The sequence below is a fragment of the Capricornis sumatraensis genome, chromosome 5, assembly GCF_032405125.1.
Source record: "Capricornis sumatraensis isolate serow.1 chromosome 5, serow.2, whole genome shotgun sequence".
Classification (NCBI taxonomy): domain Eukaryota; kingdom Metazoa; phylum Chordata; class Mammalia; order Artiodactyla; family Bovidae; genus Capricornis; species Capricornis sumatraensis.
The window spans coordinates 29,586,844-29,611,876 of record NC_091073.1 but is presented as its reverse complement, the minus strand read 5'-3'; the positions used below and the strand labels follow the sequence as shown (position 1 = coordinate 29,611,876).

Genomic DNA, 25,033 nt, shown 5'->3' with positions numbered 1-25,033 from the left:
CTTTTTGACTGGGGTTTATAGTATATTATTACAGTTTTAAGTATTGCACTAAACTCAGGTTAAATTTGTGCAACTTGTATCAGTGAAGAAAAAGAACTGATATCATGAAGTCATTGGTGCTTTTCTACATTTCTCCCAGCCTGTGAACACACACATTTGATTTCTTTACATTTGATTTGCTTGTATAATTTCCCTCAGCCTCATTCATCCTTCTCAGTGCTTTTAGAGAAGGGTGCCTGGTAAATTTTCCATCAATATTTGCTTAGTATCTGGGTGAGTGAGTGAGTGAAGTCGCTCAGTTGTGTCTGACTCTTTGCAACCCCATGGACTGTAGCCTACCAGGCTCCTCCCTCCATGGGTATCTGGGTAGTAAAGTGAAAGTTGGCCAGTCCATGTCCTACTTTTTGCGACCCCATGGACTATACAGTCCGTGGAATTCTCCAGGACAGAATATTGGAGTGGGTAGCCTTTCCCTTCCCCAGGGGATCTTCCCAACCCAGGGATCAAATCCAGGTCTCTCGCATTGGAGGTGGATTCTTTACCTGCTGAGCCACAAGGGAAGCCCAAGAATACTGGAGTGGGTAGCCTATTCCTTCTCCACTGGATCTTCCTGACCCAGAAATAGAACCGGGGTCTTCTGAATTGCAGGTGGATTCTTTACCAACTTAGCTATGGTATCTGGGTAGATATTCCCCAAGTTTTCTAATTATTCTTTATCTGTTTCTCTCATAAGTGTTGGACATGTATTTACAACTTCTTTTGTGTATTCCTACTAGTTGTCCTACAGGGAGCTTAAACTGATGCCATGAATCTGACCAACAGACCTCTTCTCTTTTTCTGTACCTTCCAATTGGGGTAATAGCATCTCCAACCCTACTGATGCTGAAATAGCTTCTGGCTCCAGTTCTTTCCTTCTCTATTCCTAGATTTATTTCAGATCTTCATGCTCTCTTATGAGATTACAACAGCAGTCATCTAGCAGTTCTCCCTGCATGAATTTAAAGTTGCCTTATCTTTGTGGTTGGATATTGATTTAGTGTTTCAGTTTTTCCCTTAGTTCTTGACTCTGAGGCTGGATAACGCATGTGTGATATGTTTACTCAATGGCTTTCTGGGTAGTATTTCAGTTTCTTAATTTGATAACTTTGATCATTTTATTTTTTCAAAGAAGTTACATAAGAGTAAAATATTCCAGCAAACTTAATAGTTTTTAATAATGCTTGACGATATGTGATTGTGAAGGTCAACAGAAATAGCTAAAAACAGATATAAAATTGCCACTGAAATTCACTTTTCCATGTTATTTTCATCTCTAGTTATATGGATGCAGCAAAAAAACTATCACCTTCTAGGTAATAATTAACTGAAGTATAAGGGTGGTGTTTGTCTATAAGCTCAGAGTAGATTTTGGTTGAGTAGTACTGGCAAAAAAAAATCTGAATAAACTGATAGTATTTTTAAAACTGGTGTTTGAAAACCTTTTGTAATGTGATTCTATATAAACTCATCTAAAAATTTGTACTAGAAGAAATCTTGTCCTTAGCCAGGTCATTATACTTTGTTTCCTAAAGACTGAGGACTGCATCCGTGTTATCAACGTCATATGGACTTAGTCTGAGTTGTTTATTTACTCATACGATCATTGGATATATTGTAAGAACAAAGCTTCTTGGACAACTGTCTCTCCTGTAGTTCTAAAATACATTGCATAATTCAAACAATGTAAATGTATGCAAAAGGCTTCAAGTCTGATTTTTCAGATGATAAATTGAATGCAGGTGTTCATATTTACCTCATTGTAAGATGGCCTATTTTGTTTCTACTTGACACATTCTGAGTAGGATTCTATAATGGCAGAGTGAGAAACTTGTGCATGCATGCCTTTGGTTTAGTATTTCTCCAGTGCATATAGTCTTTGTTGGGCAAGCTTCCCAGGCTGCTTTGCAGAAATAAAACTGCAAGTGATGCTGAAGCTGGAAAAATAGGTACATGATTGGATTATTTGTAACCGTGGACCATTACATGATCACCATAAAACAATAGTCCCTTACTTTTTTGTGTAATAAAAGCTCTGACACTTGTTGAATCCCTCTCCAGAAAAATAACTGCATTATACACAAAATAATATTTTTAGAGGTTTTTCCAGTCCCTCTGAGTCCTTTTCATTTACTTTATGTTAACAACTCTGCCATGTTCTCATATGTTGTTGATGGAAATGTAAATTGAAGCCATCTCAGTGGGCGACAATTTAGAATTACTTACCTAATTAGAATGTACAAATTCCTGTTTCAGGGTAAAGATAACCAACTGAACATGGATCTAGTTTTGTTTACTACCATAACCTCATTAAAGTCCCTTAGCAAGGGACTAAAAACAATGTGAACCCACAGGAAGAAGGAGAATGGGAAGTGGTGATGGCAAACAAATAACGAGAAAGAAGGTGAATGCATAGTAACTGACAGCAGTGAATCTGAGAAGGCTGAATTAGAAGGGAATTGTAGGGGAAGCTAAAAATTAAAATGGACTGCAATAGAATTGCTCAAAAGTTCAGGAACTAGTAGCCCCAGGTACCCCTAGACAGAGGATGAGCTGGTTGGATGGTATCACTGACTCAGTGGACATGAGTTTGAGCAAACTCTAGGAGAAGAGTGAAGCGTAGGGAAGCCCAGTGTGCTGCAGTCCATGGGGTCACAAAGAATCAGGCATGACTTAACAACTGAACAGCAACAACCCTCAGAACTGAGTGAAGGGGGACAAAATTAGGAGACCTTAGTGGAACGTAAAAACTACTAAAAAGTAGTCTGATCTCCAAATCAGCTTCTCTACTCTATGACCCTTCTCATCCCCACTATAGAAGCAGGCTGGGGGGAAGAGCTCCCTCCATCCGGAAGAGAACACTGGTTGAAGGAGGGGGAGTGCCTTGCCCCAGACAATGGCTAACAGACCATGTGTGTACTGCCTTCCTGATGGGAGAAGCCCTTGGCGTCTTCTCCCACTCAGCAGCACATATCTTGGTGGCTTGGTTTTCTCTCCTGGCTGGACATTGGAAATGTTTTATTTGAATAATATGTTTAGTCTAAGAAGGAAGACCTAAAAGTACTAACCTCAGAGATTCCCTGGTAATCATCTCAACCCCATCAGCCTGTAGTGAAGCTCACGATTTACAAACCCCACTCCTGCACTCATTGCTGAATAGGTTTACCATCCCACTTGAAGAATGCACTTACCACTGAAGATAGAGACCAAAACAAAGAGAAAAGCATACCGTGAGAAAACAGCGCATATGCAGAGAAAGGAAAACTCTTAGAAAGTTAATATCATTACAGAAGTAAAACTTCATTGCAAACGTGAACTAGGATCAGAATGCTCAAACAAATTAATGTTCAGAGGATAAAAACAAGATCTGGAGTTAAAACCTGAGGATCTTTCCCCAAAATATTGAAAGATGAAATACAGTGAAGAAAAGAAAATTAGAAGTCCAATAAATAAAAAGTAAGCATTCAATGACAAAACTTTCCCAAAGAGAAAGTTGAGAGGAAGAAATACTAAAGAAATAATGCAACAAAAAGTATTTTTTTTAAAGCTTACCTCTTGCAGTCCTTTTCTCAGAAAGCTACTAGAGAATGTGTACAGAGAGTTATTCAGAAAAATTACATGGGTGTTGGAAATTCATGGCAGGAGAAAGGCGAAGAGTACCCCCAGGATGGTGTCGGGTGTTCTCAGGATGATAGCTGTGTGTCACTGTCACCAGTCCCTGCTGAAAAAGTTCAGAAGACTCCAAGGGTGACTTCTTCAGGAATACAAAGTTGGTGAATACCTTACCTGTCTGAATATCTTCAGAGTAGATCTAAACAAATAGTTATTTGCTGTTGAATGAGTCAGAAAACTAAACAGTTGAAACAAAAGAGAAGCTATAACTCCAGGAAAAACAAAGACTTGTGTAGGAAAGGAATTTCAGTGTATAACTTAGCTATGAGTAATGATGACAGTCACTAATGTAAACACTCGATGTAATCAAAAATGAAATGGGAAATAGCAAGTGTTGGTGTGTATTGTGATGCGGGGAGGAGAGGAGACAAAATTCTTCTATATCTGAGGGCTAACTCAGAAAATAGAGCTGTATGTTCTTTAGAGAGATGGTGTTGATAGTAAACTATTTCAGTTGTTCAGGCCTGACAGTGTTCTGGTTTTTACCCTTACTGTGTCCTCCTGGTAAGTGAAGTCTCTTTCTCTGTTCCTTGATTCTGGATTGAACCTGCTAGCTTGCTTTGGGATTTTTGCAGAGGAGATGTAGATAGAGGCATGAATGTGCTTCTGCTGTTGGGTTTGCCCTTTGTTGCATCAGTTGTCCTAGGGAAGGCACAGTCTGGTCGCTGTCCCTCCAGTGTGGCCTGTAGTGTGCGACCCACGGATCAGAAGGGCCACAGCCGACCTAAAATCCTGCAGGTTACTGCACAGTCAGCCTCAGCCATCCCACCACTGTGTGTGAGAAAGAAGTCGATTGCTGTGTGCTACTGAGATTTGTGTATTTGTTAATCCCCGGTGGCTCAGACGGTAAAGAATCTGCCTGCAGTGCAGGAGACCTGTGTTCGAGCCCTGGGTAAGGAAGATCCCCTGGAGGAGGTGATGACAACCCACTTTGGTATTCTCGCCTGGAGAATCCCCATGGACAGAGCAGCCTGGGGGGTTCAGTCCATGGGGTCACAAAGAGTTGGACTAAGCACAACACACAGTAGTTGACTTGTTACACGTGGAAATGAATATTAGAGGTGTCAACTGAAAGAAGGAAAAGTGATCGCCTGTGGTGAAGACAAAGTAGAGCAAAGGGAGTGAGGTTGACTTTTTCATAACAAATCTTGTAGAGATAGTTGGTTCTTTGAGCTATGTACTTCGATAACTGAAATCAATGAACTGAAAATTTAGAAAACCAAACAGATGACATGATTTTGTACTTGGAGTGTGCAGAGGAAATCTAGTGGATGGACAAATGGTCAAGGCAGTTGGGGTGCTAGTAATAAAATTTCCTATGTCTTCAACCATAGTCTGCTGGTTGATGAAGGACAGTCTAGAAAAATGAGCATTACCTAATCGACAACCAGTGGAGGTTTTGCAGGATTGGATGCCTCATTCAGGGTCACTGGGAGAGGAGAGTCAGAGAAATGATGGTTGGAAGTTCCAGTCAGATTGGATTATGAAATGGAAAGTTTCAGAGGAGTCTCAGCTGAAGGTAAAAATAAAGTTCTCCACAATGGGAATTAGTGGTTCAAGTGAAAATAAATTCTAGCAAGGAAATGGCTAGAATATTTAAAGTTTGTGCACATGGACCTTGGATTCAGCCGGTATAGTGTCAGTAATCGGAGTAAAATAGAGGGCTGATCCCACATGTCTGAAATGGCAGAGCCTGTGAAGTAGAGGCAGACGACAGTATTGTGAAGACTGGAAGATTTGTGGAGATGGCCTGCATTTTGGAGGGACAGAGGGTTTGCACAGAAAGAGAGGTGTAAGGGTCTGGAATGTTAATCCTGCCTGCGAGGCATGAAGTCAGTGGTGGTTGGGAAAATCAGGAGAAAGCACTTGAGAGAGATGGTGAGAAATGGGTGTTTCATATCTAGGAAGCGAAGACTCAGTAAGTAATGAATTTGCAGCAAAACAGGATGGTACATGGGAAAGGGCAGCGAAGGAGGTGGTTAACTCTAGGATGATGGTCCATGGAGACTGACTGAGCAGCGCGAGAGGTATATTGCAAGCTACTGGACAGTAGTCACTTAACGATTACATAGAAAAGACGGAAAAAGAATATACACATAACAAAAGCTACCAACTGTATGTGACTTACAGAATGAAATGAAATGAGAAGAGACTATGTTTGTCATTGTCACAAGTGAGAATAAAATTATTCTTTAAGCCTTTTTTATCCCCATTTTATCTTCATTCTTCCAGTTTCACTGCCAGTGTGTCTTCCATTTTTCTTAACAGAAACTAAGTGGGAGGAAAGTAGAAGGAAAAGGTTGTACACAATTTCAGAGTTACCCCCAGTATCAGTACAGAACACACAGAACTCTATATAGCCATTAGATATCACTGAAGAGCTATTACTGAATAACTAATTTTTAAACCTTGATTTGGGGCTCCCTGGTGGCTCAGATAGTGAAGAATTTGCCTGCAGTGTGGGAGACCTGGGTTTGATCCCTGGGTCGTGAAGATCCCCTTGGAAAAGGGAATGGCAATCCACTGCAGTTTTCTTGCCTGGAGAATTCTGTTGGCAGAGGAGCCTGGCAGGTTATAGTCCATGGGGTCGCAAAGAGTCGGATGCAACTGAATGACTAACACTTTCAGTTTCACTTTCAAACCTTAATTTGTACGTGCTGTGCTATTTCTGCTTTATTGACTGTGCCAAAGCCTTTGACTGCGTGAATCACAATAAACTGTGGAAAATTCTGAAAGAGACGGGAATACCAGACCACCTGACCTGCCTCTTGAGAAATCTGTATGCAGGCCAGGAAGCAACAGTTAGAACTGGACATGGAACAACAGATTGGTTCCAAAGAGGAAAAGGAGTCCGTCAAGGCTGTATATTGTCACCCTGCTTATTAACTTATATGCAGAGTACATCATGTCAAACGCTGGACTGGAAGCAACACAAGCTGGAATCAAGATTGCTGGGAGAAATATCAATAACCTCAGATATGCAGATGACACCACCTTAATGGCAGAAAGTGAAGAGGAGCTAAAAAGCCTCTTGATGAAAGTGAAAGAGGAGAGAGAAAAAGTTGGCTTAAAGCTCAATATTCAGAAAATGAAGATCATGGCATCTGGTCCCATCACTTCATGGGAAATACATGGGGAAACAGTAGAGACAGTGTCAGACTTTATTTTTTGGGCTCCAAAATCACTGCAGATTGTGACTACAGCCATGAAATTAAAAGACGCTTACTCTTTGGAAGAAAAGTTATGACCAACCTAGATAGTATATTCAAGAGCAGAGATGTTACTTTGCTGACTAAGGTCCGTCTAGTCAAGGCTATGGTTTTTCCTGTGGTCATGTATGGATGTGAGAGTTGGACTGTGAAGAAGGCTCAGTGCTGAAGAATTGATGCTTTTGAACTGGAGAAGACTCTTGAAGGTCCCTTGGACTGCAAGGAGATCCAACCAGTCCATTCTGAAGGAGATCAACCCTGGGATTTCTTTGGAAGGAATGATGCTAAAGCTGAAGCTCCAGTACTTTGGCCACCTCATGCAAAGAGTTGACTCATTGGAAAAGACTCTGATGCTGGGAGGGATTGGGGGCAGGAGGAGAAGGGGACGATGGAGGATGAGATGGCTGGATGGCATCACAGACTCGATGGACGTGAGTCTGAGTGAACTCTGGGAGATGGTGATGGACAGGGAGGCCTGGCGTCCTGCGATTCATGGGGTCGCAAAGAGTCGGACACGATTGAGTGACTGAACTGAACTGTGCTTAGTCACTCAGTCATGTCTGACTCTGCGACCCATGAACTGTAGCCCACAAGGCTCCTCTGTCCATGGGGATTCTCAGGCAAGATGACTGGAGTGGGTTGCCAGGCCCTCCTCCCGGGGATCTTCCCAACCCAGGGATTGAACCCAGGACTGCCGCATTGTAGGTGGATTCTTTACTGTCTGAGCCACTAGGGAAGCCCTTAATTTGTATGGTTAACTATATTATAGCCCCTAACTATCTAGACTTTATCAAGGAATAACCATAGATGAGACACTATGCCAGACACCCCACATGGCTATTATGCTAGTTCTTTTCAGTAGTTTTTTTCTCCATTTCTGAAAATGGAAGCAGCTTGAGGGACAGACTTGTTTAAGTATTTTCTCCCCAGTCAGATAACTTGTTATGTCGAAGGACAGAGTTGAAACCCAAGTCTGTTTGACTTCAACATCAATGCTCCTAACTACTTGGCAACAGTGCATCAAGTTCAGTCAAGTACACATATACTTTCATTAATTAAGCAGACCCCCATCGATGGACTTGTTATGAACCTTAATGCACAGATTGCAAATTGCTTTAAATTACTGCTAGAAAAAAGTAAGAAGAGGAACAAATTGAGGAGTAATAGCCCATGTTTATCATGATGCTAACCAGATTTAATATTTTATAGTAGACATATTGTTTTTAGATTTGCATGCTCAGAGCTTTAAATGCTCTGCAACTTAATTATTACCAGGACATCAGATTGATTTGCTGAAAGCATTAAATATATATGTCTGGAAACAAAATCTTAACTCCTGAAAGCATATATTTCTTGAGAATATAACAATTATGTTGCATATTACATTATACTACATAAATACTGTATAAAGTTTTTTTTCCAGCAAGAGCAAGGACCGTGTGCATGTGTCAAGGGTGAAAATTACATCTTCATGTTAACCTTGTCCCTTAGTCTTTCTTCTCAGAGGCAAACAGGTTCTCCTGAGACCTTCTGAAGGGATGCAAATTCATTCTTAACCTTTTATTTTCCATCTGTAGGCATCCTTTCTGAGGAACTGCAGTTCCTCTGTTACCTGTTTTGTCAGTCTGCCTCTTGCATAGCAATCACCTTGAGACTGTTCCTACTCTCCCAGCAATTCTCTTTTTTCCTCACCTATTAGAATATCTTGCTTTCTGCATCCTATGTCTTCCCTTTTCTCACTGTGCTTCCAAGTTTGTGGAGCACCATCACCTGAGAAAGAGTATGTGGGGAACTTCTGCTTTCCTAGGCATGTAAGGAACTTAGAAATGATCACCCTATCCTAACAGTACAAAGCTAAACAAACTGAAAAAAAAAGTGTCTTAAATCTAACAGAGAAGTGAGATAACAGGACAGATCGGTGTCCTGAAACAGGCAAACACAGTGGAATAGGAAATGGCAACCCACTCCAGTATTCTTGTCTGGAAAATCCCATGGACAAAGGAACCAGGCGGGCTACAGTCCATAGGGTTGCAAAGAGATACAAGTGAAGTGACTTAGCACTCACACTCATGGTGGTTCTGTGTTTAGGTTTTGAGAAACCTCCATATTGTTTTCCACAGTAGCTATACCAATTTATATGCCCGTCTACAACACACAAACGTTCTCTTTTTGCTACATCCTTACCAGCAGTTTGTAATTTGTGATCTTTTTGATGATAGCCGTTCTGACAAGTGTGAGGTGATATCTCATTCTGGTTTTGTTTTGCATTTCTCTAATCAGCAATGCTGAGCATCTTTCCTGTGCCTGTTGATTACTTATAGGTTTTGTCTGGAAAGTGTCTCTCCAGGTCTTCAGCCTATTTTTTTAAAAATTGAATTGTTTGAAGTTTTGATGGTTTACATGAGCTGGTTATATGTTTTGGATATTAACCTTTTATCAGTCACATCGTTTGCAGGTATTTTCTCCCGTTCAGGAGGTTGTCATTTAATTTTGTCAAAAGTTTGCTTTGCTGTGCAGAAGCTTTTAAGTTTAAGTAGATCCAGTTTATTTGTTTTTGTTTCCTTGCATTAGGAGGTAGAGCAAAAAAAAAAAAACAAAAAAAAAAACCCAAAGCTTTCACAATTTATATGAAAGAGTGTTCCTATGTTTGCTTCGGTTTCCAGTCTTACATTTAAGACTTTAATACATTTTGAGTTTATTTTTGTATATGGTATAAGGAAATGTTCTAGTTTTATTCATCTACATGTAGCTGGCTAGTTTTCCCAGCACCACTAGTTGCAGAGACTGTGTTTTCTCCATAGTATATTATTGTCTTCTTTGGAGTCAATTAAATGATGGTGACAGCCTATCACTATCATTATTTCTGGGCTCTCTATTCTGTTCTTTTAAACTAGGTGTTTGTTTTCATGCCAGTACCATATTGGTTTTTTTTTCTTTTTCTTTTTTTTTTTTTTTTTTTTTTTTTTACCACAGTTGTGTAATATAGTTTGAAATCAGGGCGTTATGATACCTCCAGCGTTGCCCTTTTTTCTCAACATTGTTTTGGCTATTCAGAGTCTTTTGTAGTCCCATTGGAGTTTTAAAATTATTTGTTCTTTCTTTGAACAGTGGCATTGGTATTTTGATAGGGATTGCATTGAACCTGAGATTTTGATACTCCACATCATCACCAACTCTGGATATTGTCAGTGTTCTGGATTTCAGCCATTCTAATAGATGTATAGTGATATCTCATTGTTCTTTTAATTCACATTTTCATACAGAATTCATTGCTGGTAATAATGTAAAATGGCGCATCCACTTGGCAAGACAATTTGACAGTTTCTTACAAAACTAAACATATTCTTAGCATATGATACAGCAGTTGCACTTCTTTGTATTTACTGAAATAAGTGGAAAATTTGTATCTATACAAAAGCCTACACTTCAATATTTGTACCTGCTTTATTCATAGTCACCAAAACTTGGGAGCAACCAAGATTTCCTTATACACACATACACTGTGGTCCTTCCAGATAATGAAATATTCAGTTCAGTCGCTCAGTCGTGTCCGACTCTTTGCAACCCCATGAATTGCAGCAAGCCAGGCCTCCCTGTCCATCACCAGCTCCCAGAATTCACTCAAACTCATGTCCATCGAGTCAGTGATGCCATCCAGCCATCTCATCCTCTGTCATCCCCTTTTCCTCCTGCCCCCAATCCCTCCCAGCATCAGGGTGTTTTCCAATGAATCAACTCTTCACATGAGGTGGCCAAAGTATTGGAGTTTCAGCTTTAGCATCAGTCCTTCCAATGAACACCCAGGACTGATTTCCTTTAGAATGGACTGGTTGGATCTCCTTGCAGTCCAAGGGACTCTCAAGAGTCTTTTCCAACACCACAGTTCAAAAGCATCAATTCTTCGGCCTGTTAAGAAACCTAGATTGAAAAAGTACATAGGAACTAAAATTCTACTGAGACTTTCAATGTTTCTACAAGTCCATATTCTGCCTTCAGATAGGATATATAGCTTTTATGATTTTATATTGACAGTCACTATCTTCTAAATTATGAAGAAATTCTTCCACTATTTATCTGATTTTCATTGTTGGCTGTTAAGTAGTCTTGTCCAGTTTGGATTCCTGCTTCTTTACAAGAGACTTTTTGTTTTTGTTCATTGCATTTGGTGTATTTTCATCTATTGTCATCTATATTCTGTAACATTGTTTAAATTTGGGGACTCGTTCTTTATTACTGCAATTAAAAATTATTGGTTGTTTGCTTCTCCAGACCCTTTAAGTTCTGCTGATTTTTATTAACATATTGGACTTTGACTCATTACGTTTTTCTGTTTTCTACCCTTCTAAATATTATCCTTATTTTATGAGTATAAACACTATCATTCTGGGACTGTTAAATCTTTATTGACTGTGTGGTTTCTCAGTTCAGTTCAGTTCAGTCGCTCATTCGTGTCTGACTATTTGCGACCCCATGAATCGCAGCACGCCAGGCCTCCCTGTCCATCACCATCTCCCGGAGTTCACTCAGACTCACATCTATCGAGTCCGTGATGCCATCCAGCTATCTCATCCTCCATTGTCCCCTCTCCTCCTGCCCCCAATCCCTCCCAGCATCAGAGTCTTTTCCAATGAGTCAACTCTTTGCATGAGGTGGCCAAAGTACTGGAGCTTCAGCTTTAGCATCATTCCTTCCAAAGAAATCCCAGGGTTGATCTCCTTCAGAATGGACTGGTTGGATCTCCTTGCAGCCAAGGGACTCTCAAGAGTCTTCTCCAACACCAGAGTTCAAAAGCATCAATTCTTCGGCGCTCAGCCTTCTTCACAGTCCAACTCTCACATCCATACATGACCACAGGAGAAACCATAGCCTTGACTAGACGGACCTTACTCGGCAAAGTAACATCTCTGCTTTTGAATATACTATCTAGGTTGGTCATAACTTGTCTTCCAAGGAGTAAGCGTCTTTTAATTTCATGGCTTCAATCACCATCTGCAGTGATTTTTGGCACCTCCCAAAATAAAGTCTGACACTGTTTCCACTGTTTCCCCATCTATTTCCCATGACGTGATGGGACCAGATGCCATGATCTTCATTTTCTGAATGTTGAGCTTTAAGCCAACTTTTTCTCTCTCCTCTTTCACTTTCATCAAGAGGCTTTTTAGCTCCTCTTCACTTTCTGCCATAAGGGTGGTGTCATCTGCATATCTAAAGTTATTGATATTTTTCCCGGCAATCTTGATTCCAGCTTGTGTTTCTTCCAGTCCAGCGTTTCTCATGATGTACTCTGTATAGAAGTTAAATAAGCAGGGTGACAATATACAGCCTTGACGGACTCCGTTTCCTCTTTGGAACCAGTCTGTTGTTCCATGTCCAGTTCTAACTGTTGCTTCTTGGCCTGCTTACAGATTTCTCAAGAGGCAGGTCAGGTGGTCTGGTATTCCCATCTCTTTCAGAATTTTCCACAGTTTATTGTGATCCACACAGTCAAAGGCTTTGGCATAGTCAGTAAAGCAGAAATAGATGTTTTTCTGGAACTCTCTTGCTTTTTCCATGATCCAGCAGATGTTGGCAATTTGATCTCTGGTTCCTCTGCTTTTTCTAAAACCAGCTTGAACATCAGGGAGTTCACGGTTCACTTATTGCTGAAGTCTGGCTTGGAGAATTTTGAGCATTACTTTACTAGCATGTGAGATGAGTGCAATTGTGTGGTAGTTTGAGCATTCTTTGGCATTGCCTTTCTTTGGGATTGGAATGAAAACTGACCTTTTCCAGTCCTGTGTCCACTGCTGAGGTGTCCAAATTTGCTGGCATATTGACTGCAGCACTTTCACAGCATCATCTTTGTGGATTTGAAATAGCTCTACTGGAATTCCATCATCTCCACTAGCTTTGTTCGTAGTGATGCTTTCTAAGGCCCACTTGACTTCACTTTCCAAGATATCTGGCTCTAGATTAGTGATCACATCATCATGACTATCTGGGTCGTGAAGATCTCTTTTGTACAGTTCTTCCGTGTATTCTTGCCACCTCTTCTTAATATCTTCTGCTTCTGTTAGGTCCGTACCATTTCTGTCCTTTATCGAGCCCATCCTTGCATGAAAAGTTCCCTTGGTATCTCTAATTTTCTTGAAGAGATCTCTAGTCTTTCCCAATCTGTTCTTTTCCTCTATTTCATTGCATTGATTGCTAAAGAAGGCTTTCTTATCTCTTCTTGCTATTCTTTGGAACTCTCCATTCAGATGCTTTTCTTTCCTTTTCTCCTTTGCTTTTTGCCTCTCTTCTTTTCACAGCTATTTGTAAGGCTTCCCCAGACAGCCATTTTGCTTTTTTGCATTTCTTTTCCATGGGGATGGTCTTGATCCCTGTCTCCTGTACAGTGTCACAAACCTCATTCCATAGTTCATCAGGGACTCTATCTATCAGATCTAGGCCCTTAAATCTATTTCTCACTTCCTTAATAATCATAAGGGATTTGATTTAGGTCATACCTGAATGGTCTAGCGGTTTTCCCTACTTACTTTAATTTAAGTCTGAAGTTTCTCCAAAACATTTTTTGCCATTTTGACCTTATCTTTCATGTTAGTCTTTCGTTGCATTTCAGTTATATCTGGCTTTTCTGTTCATGTGTATATGTTGGTGATTGGTTGTACTTTGTGAGTTTTATGGTGGGGGTGGCTGTTGATTGTGAATTTCATTCTAAGGTGACTGGTCTGAACAGTAAATAGTGTGCCAAGGGGTTATGCCTGAGGAGAATATTCAGCTCAGTCCAGTCGCTCAGTCATGTTCAACTCTTTGTGACCCCATGGACTATAGCATGCCAGGCCTCCCAGTCTATCACCACCTCTCGGAGTCCACTCAAACTCATGTCCATCGAGTCGGTGATGCCATCCAACCATCTCATCCTCTATTGTCCTCTTCTCCTGCCTTCAGTCTTTCCCAGCATCAGGGTCTTTTCAAATGAGTCAGTTCTTCATATCAGGTGACCAAAGTATTGGAGTTTCAGCTTCAGCAACAGTCCTTCCAATGAATATTCAGGACTGATTTCCTTTAGCATGGACTGGTTGGATCTCCTTGCAGTCCAAGGGACTCTCAAGAATTCTCCAACACCACAGTTCAAAAGCATTAATTGTTCAGCACTCAGCTTTCTTTGTAGTCCATCTGTCACATCTGTACATGACTACTGGAAAAACTATAGCTTTGACTAGACAGACCTTTGTTGGCAAAGTAATGTCTCTGCTTTTTAATATGCTGTCTAGGTTGGTCATAACTTTTCTTCCAAGGAGCAAGGGTCTTTTAATTTTATGGCTGCAGTCACCATCTGCAGTGATTTTGGAGCCCAAGAAAATAAAAGTCTGACACTGTTTCCACTGTTTCCCCATCTATTTGCCATGAAGTGATGGGACCAAATGCCATGATCTTCGTTTTCTGAATGTTGAGCTTTAAGCCAGCTTTTTCACTCTCTTCTTTCACTTTCATCAGGAGGCTCTTCAGTTCTTCTTCGCTTTCTGCCATAAAGATGGTATCATTTGCATATCTGAGGTTATTGATAAGATAATATTATTAATACTATTTTGGGCTCCAGGTTCAGGGAGGCAGAGGATTCTCAGCATCTGCGTATTTGCGTGTTTTTCGTGTGATCAGTGATAACACTTTGGCCCCCATGCTGGATAATGTCCACATTTTGTGCAACTACACCTTAATTGACTTGGTGGTGGTTTAGTTGCTCAGTCGTGTCCGACTCTTTGAGACCCCGTGGACTGTAGCCCACCAGGCTCCTCTGTCCATGGGATTCTCCAGGCAAGAATGGAGTGGGTTGCCATTTCCTTCTCCAGGGGATCTTCCCGACCCAGGAATTGAACCCGGGTCTCCTGCATTGCAGGAAGATGATTTACCAACTGAACTTACTTGATTAAAATCTACCATCTTGCTGGTTGCTTTATTTTTGCTCCTTTTCTTTTTCCTGCCTGCCTTTGTATTAATTTCTAATTTTATGATTCCCTTTTATTCCTATTGACTTCTTACTCTTACCTTATAAAGCATTTGTCTAGTGGTTACCTTGAGTTTAGAATTTGATGAGCACCCAGCAGTGGGTTGCTAAAGAAAAGCCTGAATGAGGTATTAACTCATGTTGTGTTTGTATTTCTCAGAGGTTCTATATTCTCCTAGTTGCCTCTATTCAGTATTTATAGTTTGTTGACATCTTTTAGGAGATTTTATCTTACTGTCTGTATGGGACGCAATGTTTCTTCCTTTTGTGTTCTGCTGTAGGTGAGCTGGTGATGGCATCTTCTACTTCTGGGGGGAGGCATGCCTGTTCTTAGACTTAGTGCTACTCAGTCATCCTGTGACCTCAGCTCTGATGGTTTCAAGAAACAGTTCTGTTTGTGTAGTTTATCTGCTTTTTTCTTTTGTTCTTCAGATGAGCATCACTTTTGCTAGCTTTTCATATCCTAGGCAGTAGAAATCAGCATCCACGTTCTTGAGAAACAAATTCAGATTTTAATTTGTCATAAAGTATGCACTTTTTTGAGGTAACCATAGAAGTAAGGTTTAATGCAAAAACATTACCAAAACCCCATAATTGAAGTGAAAGTCGCTCAGTCATGTCCAACTGTTTGAGACCCCATGGACTATACAGTCTATGGAATTCTCTAGGCCAAAATACTGGGGTGGATAGTCTTTCCCTTCTCCAGGGGATCTTCCCAACCCAGGGATAGAACCCAGGTCTTCTGCTTGGCAGGCGGATTCTTTACCAGCTGAGGCACTGGGGAAGCCCAAGAATACTGAAGTGGGTAGCCTGTCCTTTCAGTGGATCTTCCCAACCCAGGAAACAAATCGGGGTCTCCTGCATTGCAGGCAGATTCTTTACCAACTGAGCTATCAGGGAGGCCCCCAAACCCCATAAATAGTTGTAAAATTATTCTATACAGGGAATGACTGATTCAGAGTATTTCTGCCAAGATCGCTCAGTTTCTGTTTCGGGTGTATATTTTGGAAGTATCTGATCCGTCATTTTCTTTGTTTCCTACTGGCTCTGTTGATTGGAGTCCTGAAGACTTCTTGCACTTTGTAAGCTGTTGTCATTCTTGGTTGGTGCATCACGTGACTGGCAGGAGCACAGCATCAAGTACGTCTCATTCCTGAGATGGGAACAAAGAAGCTGTTTTTCTCAGTATGCACTTTGTGAGCACTTTTAAGGCTGTCCATGAATATGTTCAGTATCCTGCATCTGGAAAGAGAGGCAGGAAAAGGGTCATTGGTAGTCTTCTTTGGGGTTTAGAGAGAGAGAAGTGAGTCGCTCAGTTGTGTCCAGTTCTTTGCGACCCCATGGACTGTACAGTCCATGGAGTTCTCTAGGCCAGAATACTGGAGTGGGTAGCCTTTCCCTTCTCCAGGGGACCTTCTCAACCCAGGGATCGAACCCAGGCCTCATGCATTGCAGGCGGAGTCTTTACCAGCTGAGCCATCAGGGAAGCCCATCTGAGTGACTTTCACTTCACTTTGGGATTTAATCAAAAATAGTTACTCTTACTGTAGATTGGCCTTACTTGCATACTACTAGATGAGATTGTGTAGATGTTGGCATTATTAATAGAATGTGGAGATTTTGTTGTTGTTTAGGCAGTAAGTCATGTCCACCTTTTTGCCACCCCATGGACTGCAGTGCGCCAGGCTTCTCTGTCCTTCACAATCTCCCGAAGTTTGCTTAGACTCATATGCGTTGCGTTGGTGATACTATCTAACCATCCCATCTTCTACTGCTTCCTTCTTCTTTTGCCTTCAGTCTTTTTCAGCATCAGCGTCTTTTCCAATGAGTTAGCCCTTCGCATCAGGTGGCCTAAGTATTGGAGCATCAGCAACAACCCTTCTGATGAAAATTAGGGTTGATTTCCTTTAGGATTGACTGGTTTGATCTTGCAGTCCAAGGGACTCTCAAGAGTCTTTTACAGTGCCACAATTCAAAAGCATCAATTCTTTAGTACTTAGCCTTCTTTATGGTCCAACTTTCATATCTGTACATGACTGCTGGAAAAACAGTAGCTTTTCTATAAGGGCCTTTATTGGCAAAGTGATATCTCTGCTTTTTAACATGCTGTCTAGGTTTGTCATGTCTTTCCTCCCAAGGAGCAGGCTTCTTTTAATTCCATGGCTGTGGTCACCATCTGCAGTGATTTTGGAGCCCAAGAAAATAAAATGTGTCACTTCTTCTACTTTCCCCCACCTATTTGCCATGAAGTGATGGGACCAGATGCCATGATTTTAGTTTTTTGGAATGTTGAGTTTCAGGCCAGATTTTTCACTCTTCTCTTTCACCCTCATTGAGAAGCTCTTCAGTTCCTCTGTGGTTTCTGACATTAGAGTGGTATTACCTGCATATCTGAGGTTGTTGATATTTCTCCTTGCGGTCTTGATTAGAGCTTGTGCTTCATCCAACCAAGCATTTAACATGATGTGCTCTGCATATAAGTTAAATAAGTAGGGTGACAATATTCAGCCTGGACGTACTCCTTTCCGAATTTTGAACTGCTCTGTTGTTCCATGTCCAGTTGTTTCTGTTGCTTCTTGACCCATATACAGGTTTCTCAGGGGACAGGTAAAGTTTACTAAAGCATAATTTATTTGTACGTAGCTACAGGTATGACCTAAATCAAATATCTTGTGACTATATAGTGGAAGTGACAAATAGATTCAATGGATTAGATGTGATAGACAAAGTACCTGAAGAACTATGGATGGAGGTTCGGGATTGTACAAGAGGCAGTGATCAAGACCATCCCCAAGAAAAAGAAATGCAAAAAGGCAAAATGGTTGTCTGACAAGGCCTTACAAATAGTTGAGAAAAGAAGGGAAGCAAAGGAGAAAAGGAAAGACATACCTGTTTGAATGCAGAGTTCCAAAGAATAGCAAGGAAAGATAAGAAAGCCTTCCTCAAGGATCAGTGCAAAGAAATAGAGGGAAACATAGGATGGGAAAGACTAGAGATCTCTTCAAGAAAATTAGAGATACCAAGGGAACATTTCAAGCAAAGATTGGCACAATAAAGGATAGAAATGATATGGACCTGACAGAAGCAGAAGATATTAAGAAGAGGTGGCAAAAATACACAGAAGAACTATATAAAAAATATCTTCATGACCCAGATAACCATGATGTTGTGATCACTCTCTTAGAGCCAGATAGCCTGGAATGAAAAGTCAAGTGGGCCTTAGGAATCATCACTATGAACAAATCTATTAGGGGTGATAGAATTCCAATTGAGCTATTTCAAAACCTAAAAGGTGATGCTGTGAAAGTGCTGCACTCAATATGCCAGCAAATTTGGAAAGCTCAGCAATGGCAACCCACTCCAGTACTCTTGCCTGGAAAATCCCATGGACAGAGGAGCTTGATGGCTGCAGTCCATGGGGTCGCACAGAGTTGGACACGACTGAAGCGACTTAGCAGCAGCAGCAGCAGCAGTAGCAGTAGCAGCATTGGGCACAGGACTGGAAAAGGTCAGTTTTCATTCCAATCCCAAAGAAAGGCAATGCTAAAGAATGTTCAAACTACTGCACAGTTGCACTCATCTTACCCACTAGCAAAGTAATGCTCAAAATTCTCCAAATCAGGCTTCAACAGTACATGAACTGTGAACTTCCAGATATTCAAGCTGGATTTAGAAAAGGCAGAGGAACCAAGGATCAAATTTCCAACATCTGTCGGAACATTGAAAAACCAAGAGAGTTCCAGAAAAACATCTATATCTGCTTTATTGACTATGCCAAACCCTTTGTGTGGATCACAACAAACTGTGGAAAATTCTGGGAGAGATGGGAATACCAGACACCTGACCTGCCTCCTGAGAAATCTGTATGCAGGTCAAGAAGCAACAGTTAGGACTGGACATTCAACAGCAGACTGGTTTCAAATCAGGAAAGGAGTATATCAAGGCTGTATATTGTCACCCTGCTTATTTAACTTATATGCAGAGTACATTATGTGAAACGCTGGGCTGGATGAAGCACAAGCTGGAATCAAGATTGCTAGGAGAAATATCAATAACCCCAGATATGCAGATGACACCACCCTTATGGCAGAAAGTGAAGAGGAACTAAAAAGCCTCTTGATGAAAGTGAAAGAGGAGAGTGAAAAAGTTGGCTTAAAGCTCAACATTCAGAAAACGAAGATCATGGCATCTGGTTCCACAGCATCATGGCAAATAGATGGGGAAAGAATGGAAACAGTGAAAGAATATTTTCTTGGGCTCCAAAATCACTGCATATGGTGACTGCAGCCATGAAATTAAAAACCCTTGCTCTTTGGAAGGAAAGTTATGACCAACCTAGACAGCATATTAAAAAGCAGAGACATTACTTTGCCAACAAAGGTCTGTCTAGTCAAAGCTATGGTTTTTCCAGTAGTCATGTATGGATATGAGAATTGGACTGTAAAGAAAGCTGAGCACCAAAGAACTGATGCTTTTGAACTGTGGTGCTGGAGAAGACTCTTGAGTGTCCCTTGGACTGCAAGGAGATTCAACCAGTCCATGCTAAAGGAAATCAGTCCTGAATTATCATTGGAAGGACTGTTGCTGAAGCTGAAACTCCAAGACTTTGGCCACTTGATGGGAAGAACTGACTCATTGGAAAGGACTCTGATGCTGGGAAAGATTAAAGGTGGGAGGAGAAGGGGATGACAGGATGAGATGGTTGAATGACATCACTGACTGGATGGACATGAGTTTGAGTAAGCTCTGGGAGTTTGTGATGGATAGGGAAGCCTGGCATGTTGCAGTCCATGGGGTCACAAAGAGTTGAACATGACTGAGCTACTGAACTGAAGTGTTGATAATACTATATTAAAGATGAAATTTCTTAAATTTCTTCAATGTCATGTTATGTTGTATATTGGACATATGATGCCATTTCTTAATAGTGTCATGTTATGTTGTTTATAAGAATAAAGGTTTAAACTGAAACAGTTCTGGTTAATTTGGGACTCTATATGTACCTGATGGTATATTTTCTTGTCATATTAACTTCACAGATCATTAAAATGTAGGGTTTGTAATTTGCAATAAAATAAAAATTGGCAAACTGTTCTAAATGTCATATTCATATTGTTGCCTTCCTGCAGTCTCTTATATGGATATGCTCTTGTGTACGTGTGTTATTTGCTCGGTCATGTCCGACTCTTTGTGACCCCATGGACTGTAGTCCACCAATTTCCTCTGAACATGGGATTCTTCAGGCATGAATACTAGAGTGGGTTCCTTTTTCCTTCTCCAGGGGATCTCCCAACGTAGGGATTGAACCCTGGTCTCCTGCATTGCAGGCAGATTCTTTACTATCTGAACCACCAGGTAAGTCATGGTTGTGCTGTTGGTAAAATGCAAATCCAGCAGATGTCTGCAGTGTCTGTATCCTTGAGTTTTATTCAGTCTTTATTTTATTTTTTAAAACTATTTATTTATCTGTGCCAAGGCTTAGTTGCAGTATGTGGGATCTAGTTCCCTGACCAGGGATTGAACTCGGCGCACCTGCATTGGGTGTGTGGAGTCTTAGCCACTGAACCACCAGGGAAGTCCCTATTCAGTCTTTAGAATGAGATGAGAGACCATTTCCTCTAACAGGGCTTCACTAGTACCCTTACATAGAATTAAATACTGTATCTCCTTGTCTACTTGTAAATATTCTGCTAATGTTCCATCTATCACGTTCTGTTACAAAATATTTGTTATAAATCAGCCTCTTCTTTTAAACCTGAGTTCCTTGAGAACACAAAACATGTCTCATTTATCTTTATATGCTGGTACTTAAAAGAAAGCTTGGACATGATAGATACCTAGTGACCATTATTTAATTGCATTATGTTGGTCATTTGGATGGTTCTGCCTAAAGTGTTAAAAAATATTATTTATATTTTACTAAATCTGATAGGCATTCACATTTTTTTCTCATAATGGGAGACTGATACAGTACCATGTTCAGAATAAAAATATATCCTCTTAAAAGATCTGTTGTTATTTAAAATAGCAATAAGAAAGCTGTGTCCTGCCAGTGTTTTTGTATAAATATGAGAGATTTGGGGTTTTATGGATAGGTATGACTTCCCTGGTGGCTCAGACGGTAAAACATCTGTCTACAATGCGGAGACCCAGGTTCAGTCCCTGGGTTGGGAAGATCCCCTGGAGAAGGAAATGGCAATCCATTCCAGTACTGTTCGCTGGAAAATCCCATGGACAGAGGAGCCTGGTAGACTACAGTCCATGGGGTTGCAAAGAGTCGGACACAACTGAGCGACTTCACTATGGATAGGTATATTTGTTAAATTAAGTTCTGATATGGTCATCCTCAGTCATACCTTTAGGCATTTTACAAACACGTTGGGAAATGTAGCTTTTGAGCAAAGGAAATAAAGTATTGTATTTATCTGACACCTGAGCTCAGACAGTAAAGAATCTTCTTGCAAAGTCAGAGACCCAGGTTCAGTCTTTGGGTTGGGGAGATCTCTTGGAGAAGGGAATGGCTACCCACTCCAGTATTCTTGCCTGGAGATTCCGATGGACAGAGGAGCCTGGCGGGCTACAGTCTATGAGGTCTCAAAGAGTCGGAAGTGACTGAGCAACTTTCACTGAAACTATTCAGGAAGTTAAAAACATGATTGCAACATTTCTGTTTTCTATTGGTTTCATTTGGCTTTTAGGGCATGAAGAAGATTAATCTAACTTGATTAATCAATAGCTAATTAAAGAGTTTGTGAATTCTCTAGGCTCTTCTGTATGCAATTGATTACGAAATTGAAAGATTATTTAATATATTAAATAAATTAAATAATATAATTAAATAAATTATAGTAATATTTTAACTTCTTAATTCTTTTTTCTTCCTACCCAGTGTAGTGACTATGACTTGGAATTTGGAACTGAGTGTTTGCATTTGGCTCTAAAATACAGTCATATCAAAGCAAAACTCGTGGAAGGATCCCCTGACCTCTGGAAGGTATGGAAGTTAGTGCTTAGCTCTGTGTTGATGTGTCATTCCTGAAGACATACTCTGCAAGTACTGACACTTTCCAGGTACTTTAGAAAATAGAGAAGTTTAAAAACATTTGGCTTCATATTGAAACAGTATTTCCAGGAATAAAAGTATGTGTGTATGTATACATTAAAGGTGTTACAGAGTCTCAGTGGGTTTTCTGATCCATCAAATTATGGTATTATTTCTGTTGCTCGGTTGCATGAAAATTCATGTTGGGATAGTTTACTCAAACAGATCCCATTTAGCCAGTAAGATTGTTTTGTTCACAATTTTTGTGTATGTTCTTGGTGTGTAATGTTTTATTGTGTAGCCCTACTCTCACCTGTATTGAGGGCGCCATTCTGCTCCTCACAGCAACATTTCCTCTTGGTCCCTAGGATGGTAGCTCCAACTTTATGTGTTACTGAAACACATATCTGCAGTAGTTTTGACCCAGTAGGCTTGGTGCCTGGAAGAACTCACCACCTCCAAGAGGCATTGTGCTCTTTCATGTGGTCAGGCTTGACTGATTTCATGACAGACTTCTTTCTTTAGGAGGAGTGAAGTGGTTGTAGGATTATCATACTGCATGTTCCTGTTGAGGCTGGAGTGCTTTACAGTACAACTCTCCTGGTTTCATTGGGTAGAAATGTGGTAAACTGAAAAATGTATTCTGAAATAGAATTGTAGGGTCATATCATAATTTTGAATAAGTACTGCTCCTTTGGCAATATTGGATGAAATCTTTATAAAGCATCCATCTAAATCTGGCTAGTAAACATTTCTCCTAATTCTGAGCTAATATGAATCCAAAAGCATATTTCTTCATTGACATAAAAACAAAAAGAAGCCCTATGTGTTAGGTATTTTGTACAATCATGTGACGGGCCTTGCTACGTGCTAAGATTGTCTCATACATATTTAAATTGTTACAAGATTACAGGATATTGACATGCCCGATTTATTGCCTGGTGGAGAAAATTAATGCAGTATTGTTGCTCTTTTAAGAGTTTCCAAATATCATTAATCCATCAGGTCAACATTTTATTATTATTATTATTTTTTTTTCTATATGTGATAGATGGTGATACACTTACTCATTGGATTTGAGTAATTACCAATTAGGTGTTTTGTGCAAGATCCTGACTCACATCACTACAGATCTGCTAAACTTACTTTACAGGCTATGTTAAAAATAAATAAATGAAACCTCAAGACATTTATTGCTACTAACATATCAACACCCTCTGGACTCTTTGCTCATTTTTTTGAGAGGGCTGTGTTATTATCTGTTTCTCATGGGTATTCTAAGCCTTCTTTAAATGTGTGAAGCACCCTCAGGTCTTCAGGTAGAAAGAAAGCTCTTTGAATTTTCCACTCGAACTCCACAGATGTACTTCAGTGTCTTTTGCATTAAATCTCAAATTTCACTGTTTCCACCAGCAACACAGAAGCACAGTTTTAGTCCTTGCGCCTTGGAGCTTGCTCCCGTTGTGTGTGTGGCAAATGTCATGCACTGAGTGGAGGCTGGCCTTTCCAAGCGCGTCTCTTCATTCCCTTGCTGAGTCATTTCACGCATGGTGCTGGGGTTGAATTGTGTCCCACTTCCTCCTAGAAGAGACTCATTAGAAAAGACCCTGACGGTGGAGAAGACTGAGGGCCGAAGAAGGGGGTGACACATCATGTGATGGTTGGACGGCATCACTGATGCAGTGGACCTGAGTTTGAGCAAGCTCTGGGAGTTGGTGATGGACAGGGAAGCCGGGTGTGCTGCAGTCCATGGGATTGCAAAGAATTGGACATGACTGAGCAACTGAACTGATAGCCAATAGGAAAATGTAGACCCCCCCCCCCGCAAAAAAATCAAATTTTAGGGGAATTTGCTAGGAGTCTTGTGGTTAGGACTCCACACCACTTTCACTGCTGAGGGTGCAGGTTCAATCCCTGATTGAGGAACTAAGATCCTGCAAGCCTTGCGGTACAGCCAAAAAAAAAAAAAAGAATTTTAGCTGTCTTTCTTTATACAGTTTCTTTTTGAATATTAGTGTAGTACCCAAGGACCTTTGGGTAGTAATACATATAGTTCACTCTTAAGACTGATTTCAGTGCATAAGCGTTGTTTTGCAAGTATGCTAGAAAAGTCATTTTAGTATTTGAGACCAAGTTTTATTTATTTTAAAAACCTCATTGTTAAGATAGATTTATTTGAAAAAAAAAAAGAATAAAGCACTTTCACAGTTATTCTGTTTAAATTCGGAATGCAGTCATATTCCTCAAAGAAAGCAGGAAGGAATGAAAAATCAGCTATAGTAATTAGGCATCTTTCCATTAATTACTGTTTTGAGTTTACCTTACATAGCGGACAGTTAAAGGGAATAAAAGCCTTTTCTCATCTAAATTGCAAATATTGAGTGCTGATTTCAGCTGTCTAGTTAACTTTGGGTTTTCATGGAAACAAATATACTTTATTCACTTCTTCTAAGAAAAGTATATCCCTAAAATGTTGTTTCTGCAGATTGAGTTTTGCTCACTGTGTTCATTGCTCTATTGCAGCCGTTAGAACAGGACCTATGATGTGGCATTATTTGAGATATATTTATTGAAAGAGTGAATGAGATCAATGCAGTCTTTAATTTGGTAAAATGCATAGTCTGAAGCTTTAACTGTCTGTTTACTACTTTTTTTTTCCCCCAGATAATAGAGCTATATTTTAGATCAGTAACTATAGTACTGGTTCTGGTGGGTATTGCTTGTTTTAGAGATAATGTAACAGTGTCATACTTGATTTTAATAGATTGGTTGACTGCTTGAGGAACTTTCCATTTGTCATACAAGTCACCTTTACATTAGTTCTGAGTTGTAAGGTATAGATTTTGGGCCAGGGTGGTTTACCTGCTGGGATCTAGGCATAACAGGGAAACCTGTTTGGGTAAAAGTGCCGTGAATCACTTAGCTGAACAGTTTTTGCACAAGTTTAGTTTGGAGATAATCTGGAGAAAAATTGTCCAAATTATCGATATGAAAAGGTATTCATTATTTCTCAAAGTGGGTTTTGAGACACTCGCATCGTCTGAGCACTTGAATGATAAGCTCCTAAGACCTTAGAGTACTTACTAA

General features: G+C 40.3%; 1 protein-coding gene across 3 annotated transcripts in view; it reads left to right on the top strand.

Moving 5' to 3' along the window:
- CRPPA (CDP-L-ribitol pyrophosphorylase A) overlaps nt 1-25,033 on the top strand; it is a 373,738-nt gene that overhangs the window by 85,818 nt on the left and 262,887 nt on the right. For 2 of the 3 annotated variants that reach the window (XM_068973240.1, XM_068973238.1), the window contains one exon: nt 21,794-21,898. The exons of the other annotated variant lie outside the window; for it this stretch is intronic. In XM_068973240.1, the coding sequence (XP_068829341.1) occupies nt 21,794-21,898 (105 nt within the window). The remainder of the gene's footprint in view (nt 1-21,793; nt 21,899-25,033) is intronic. 3 annotated transcript variants of the gene reach the window in all.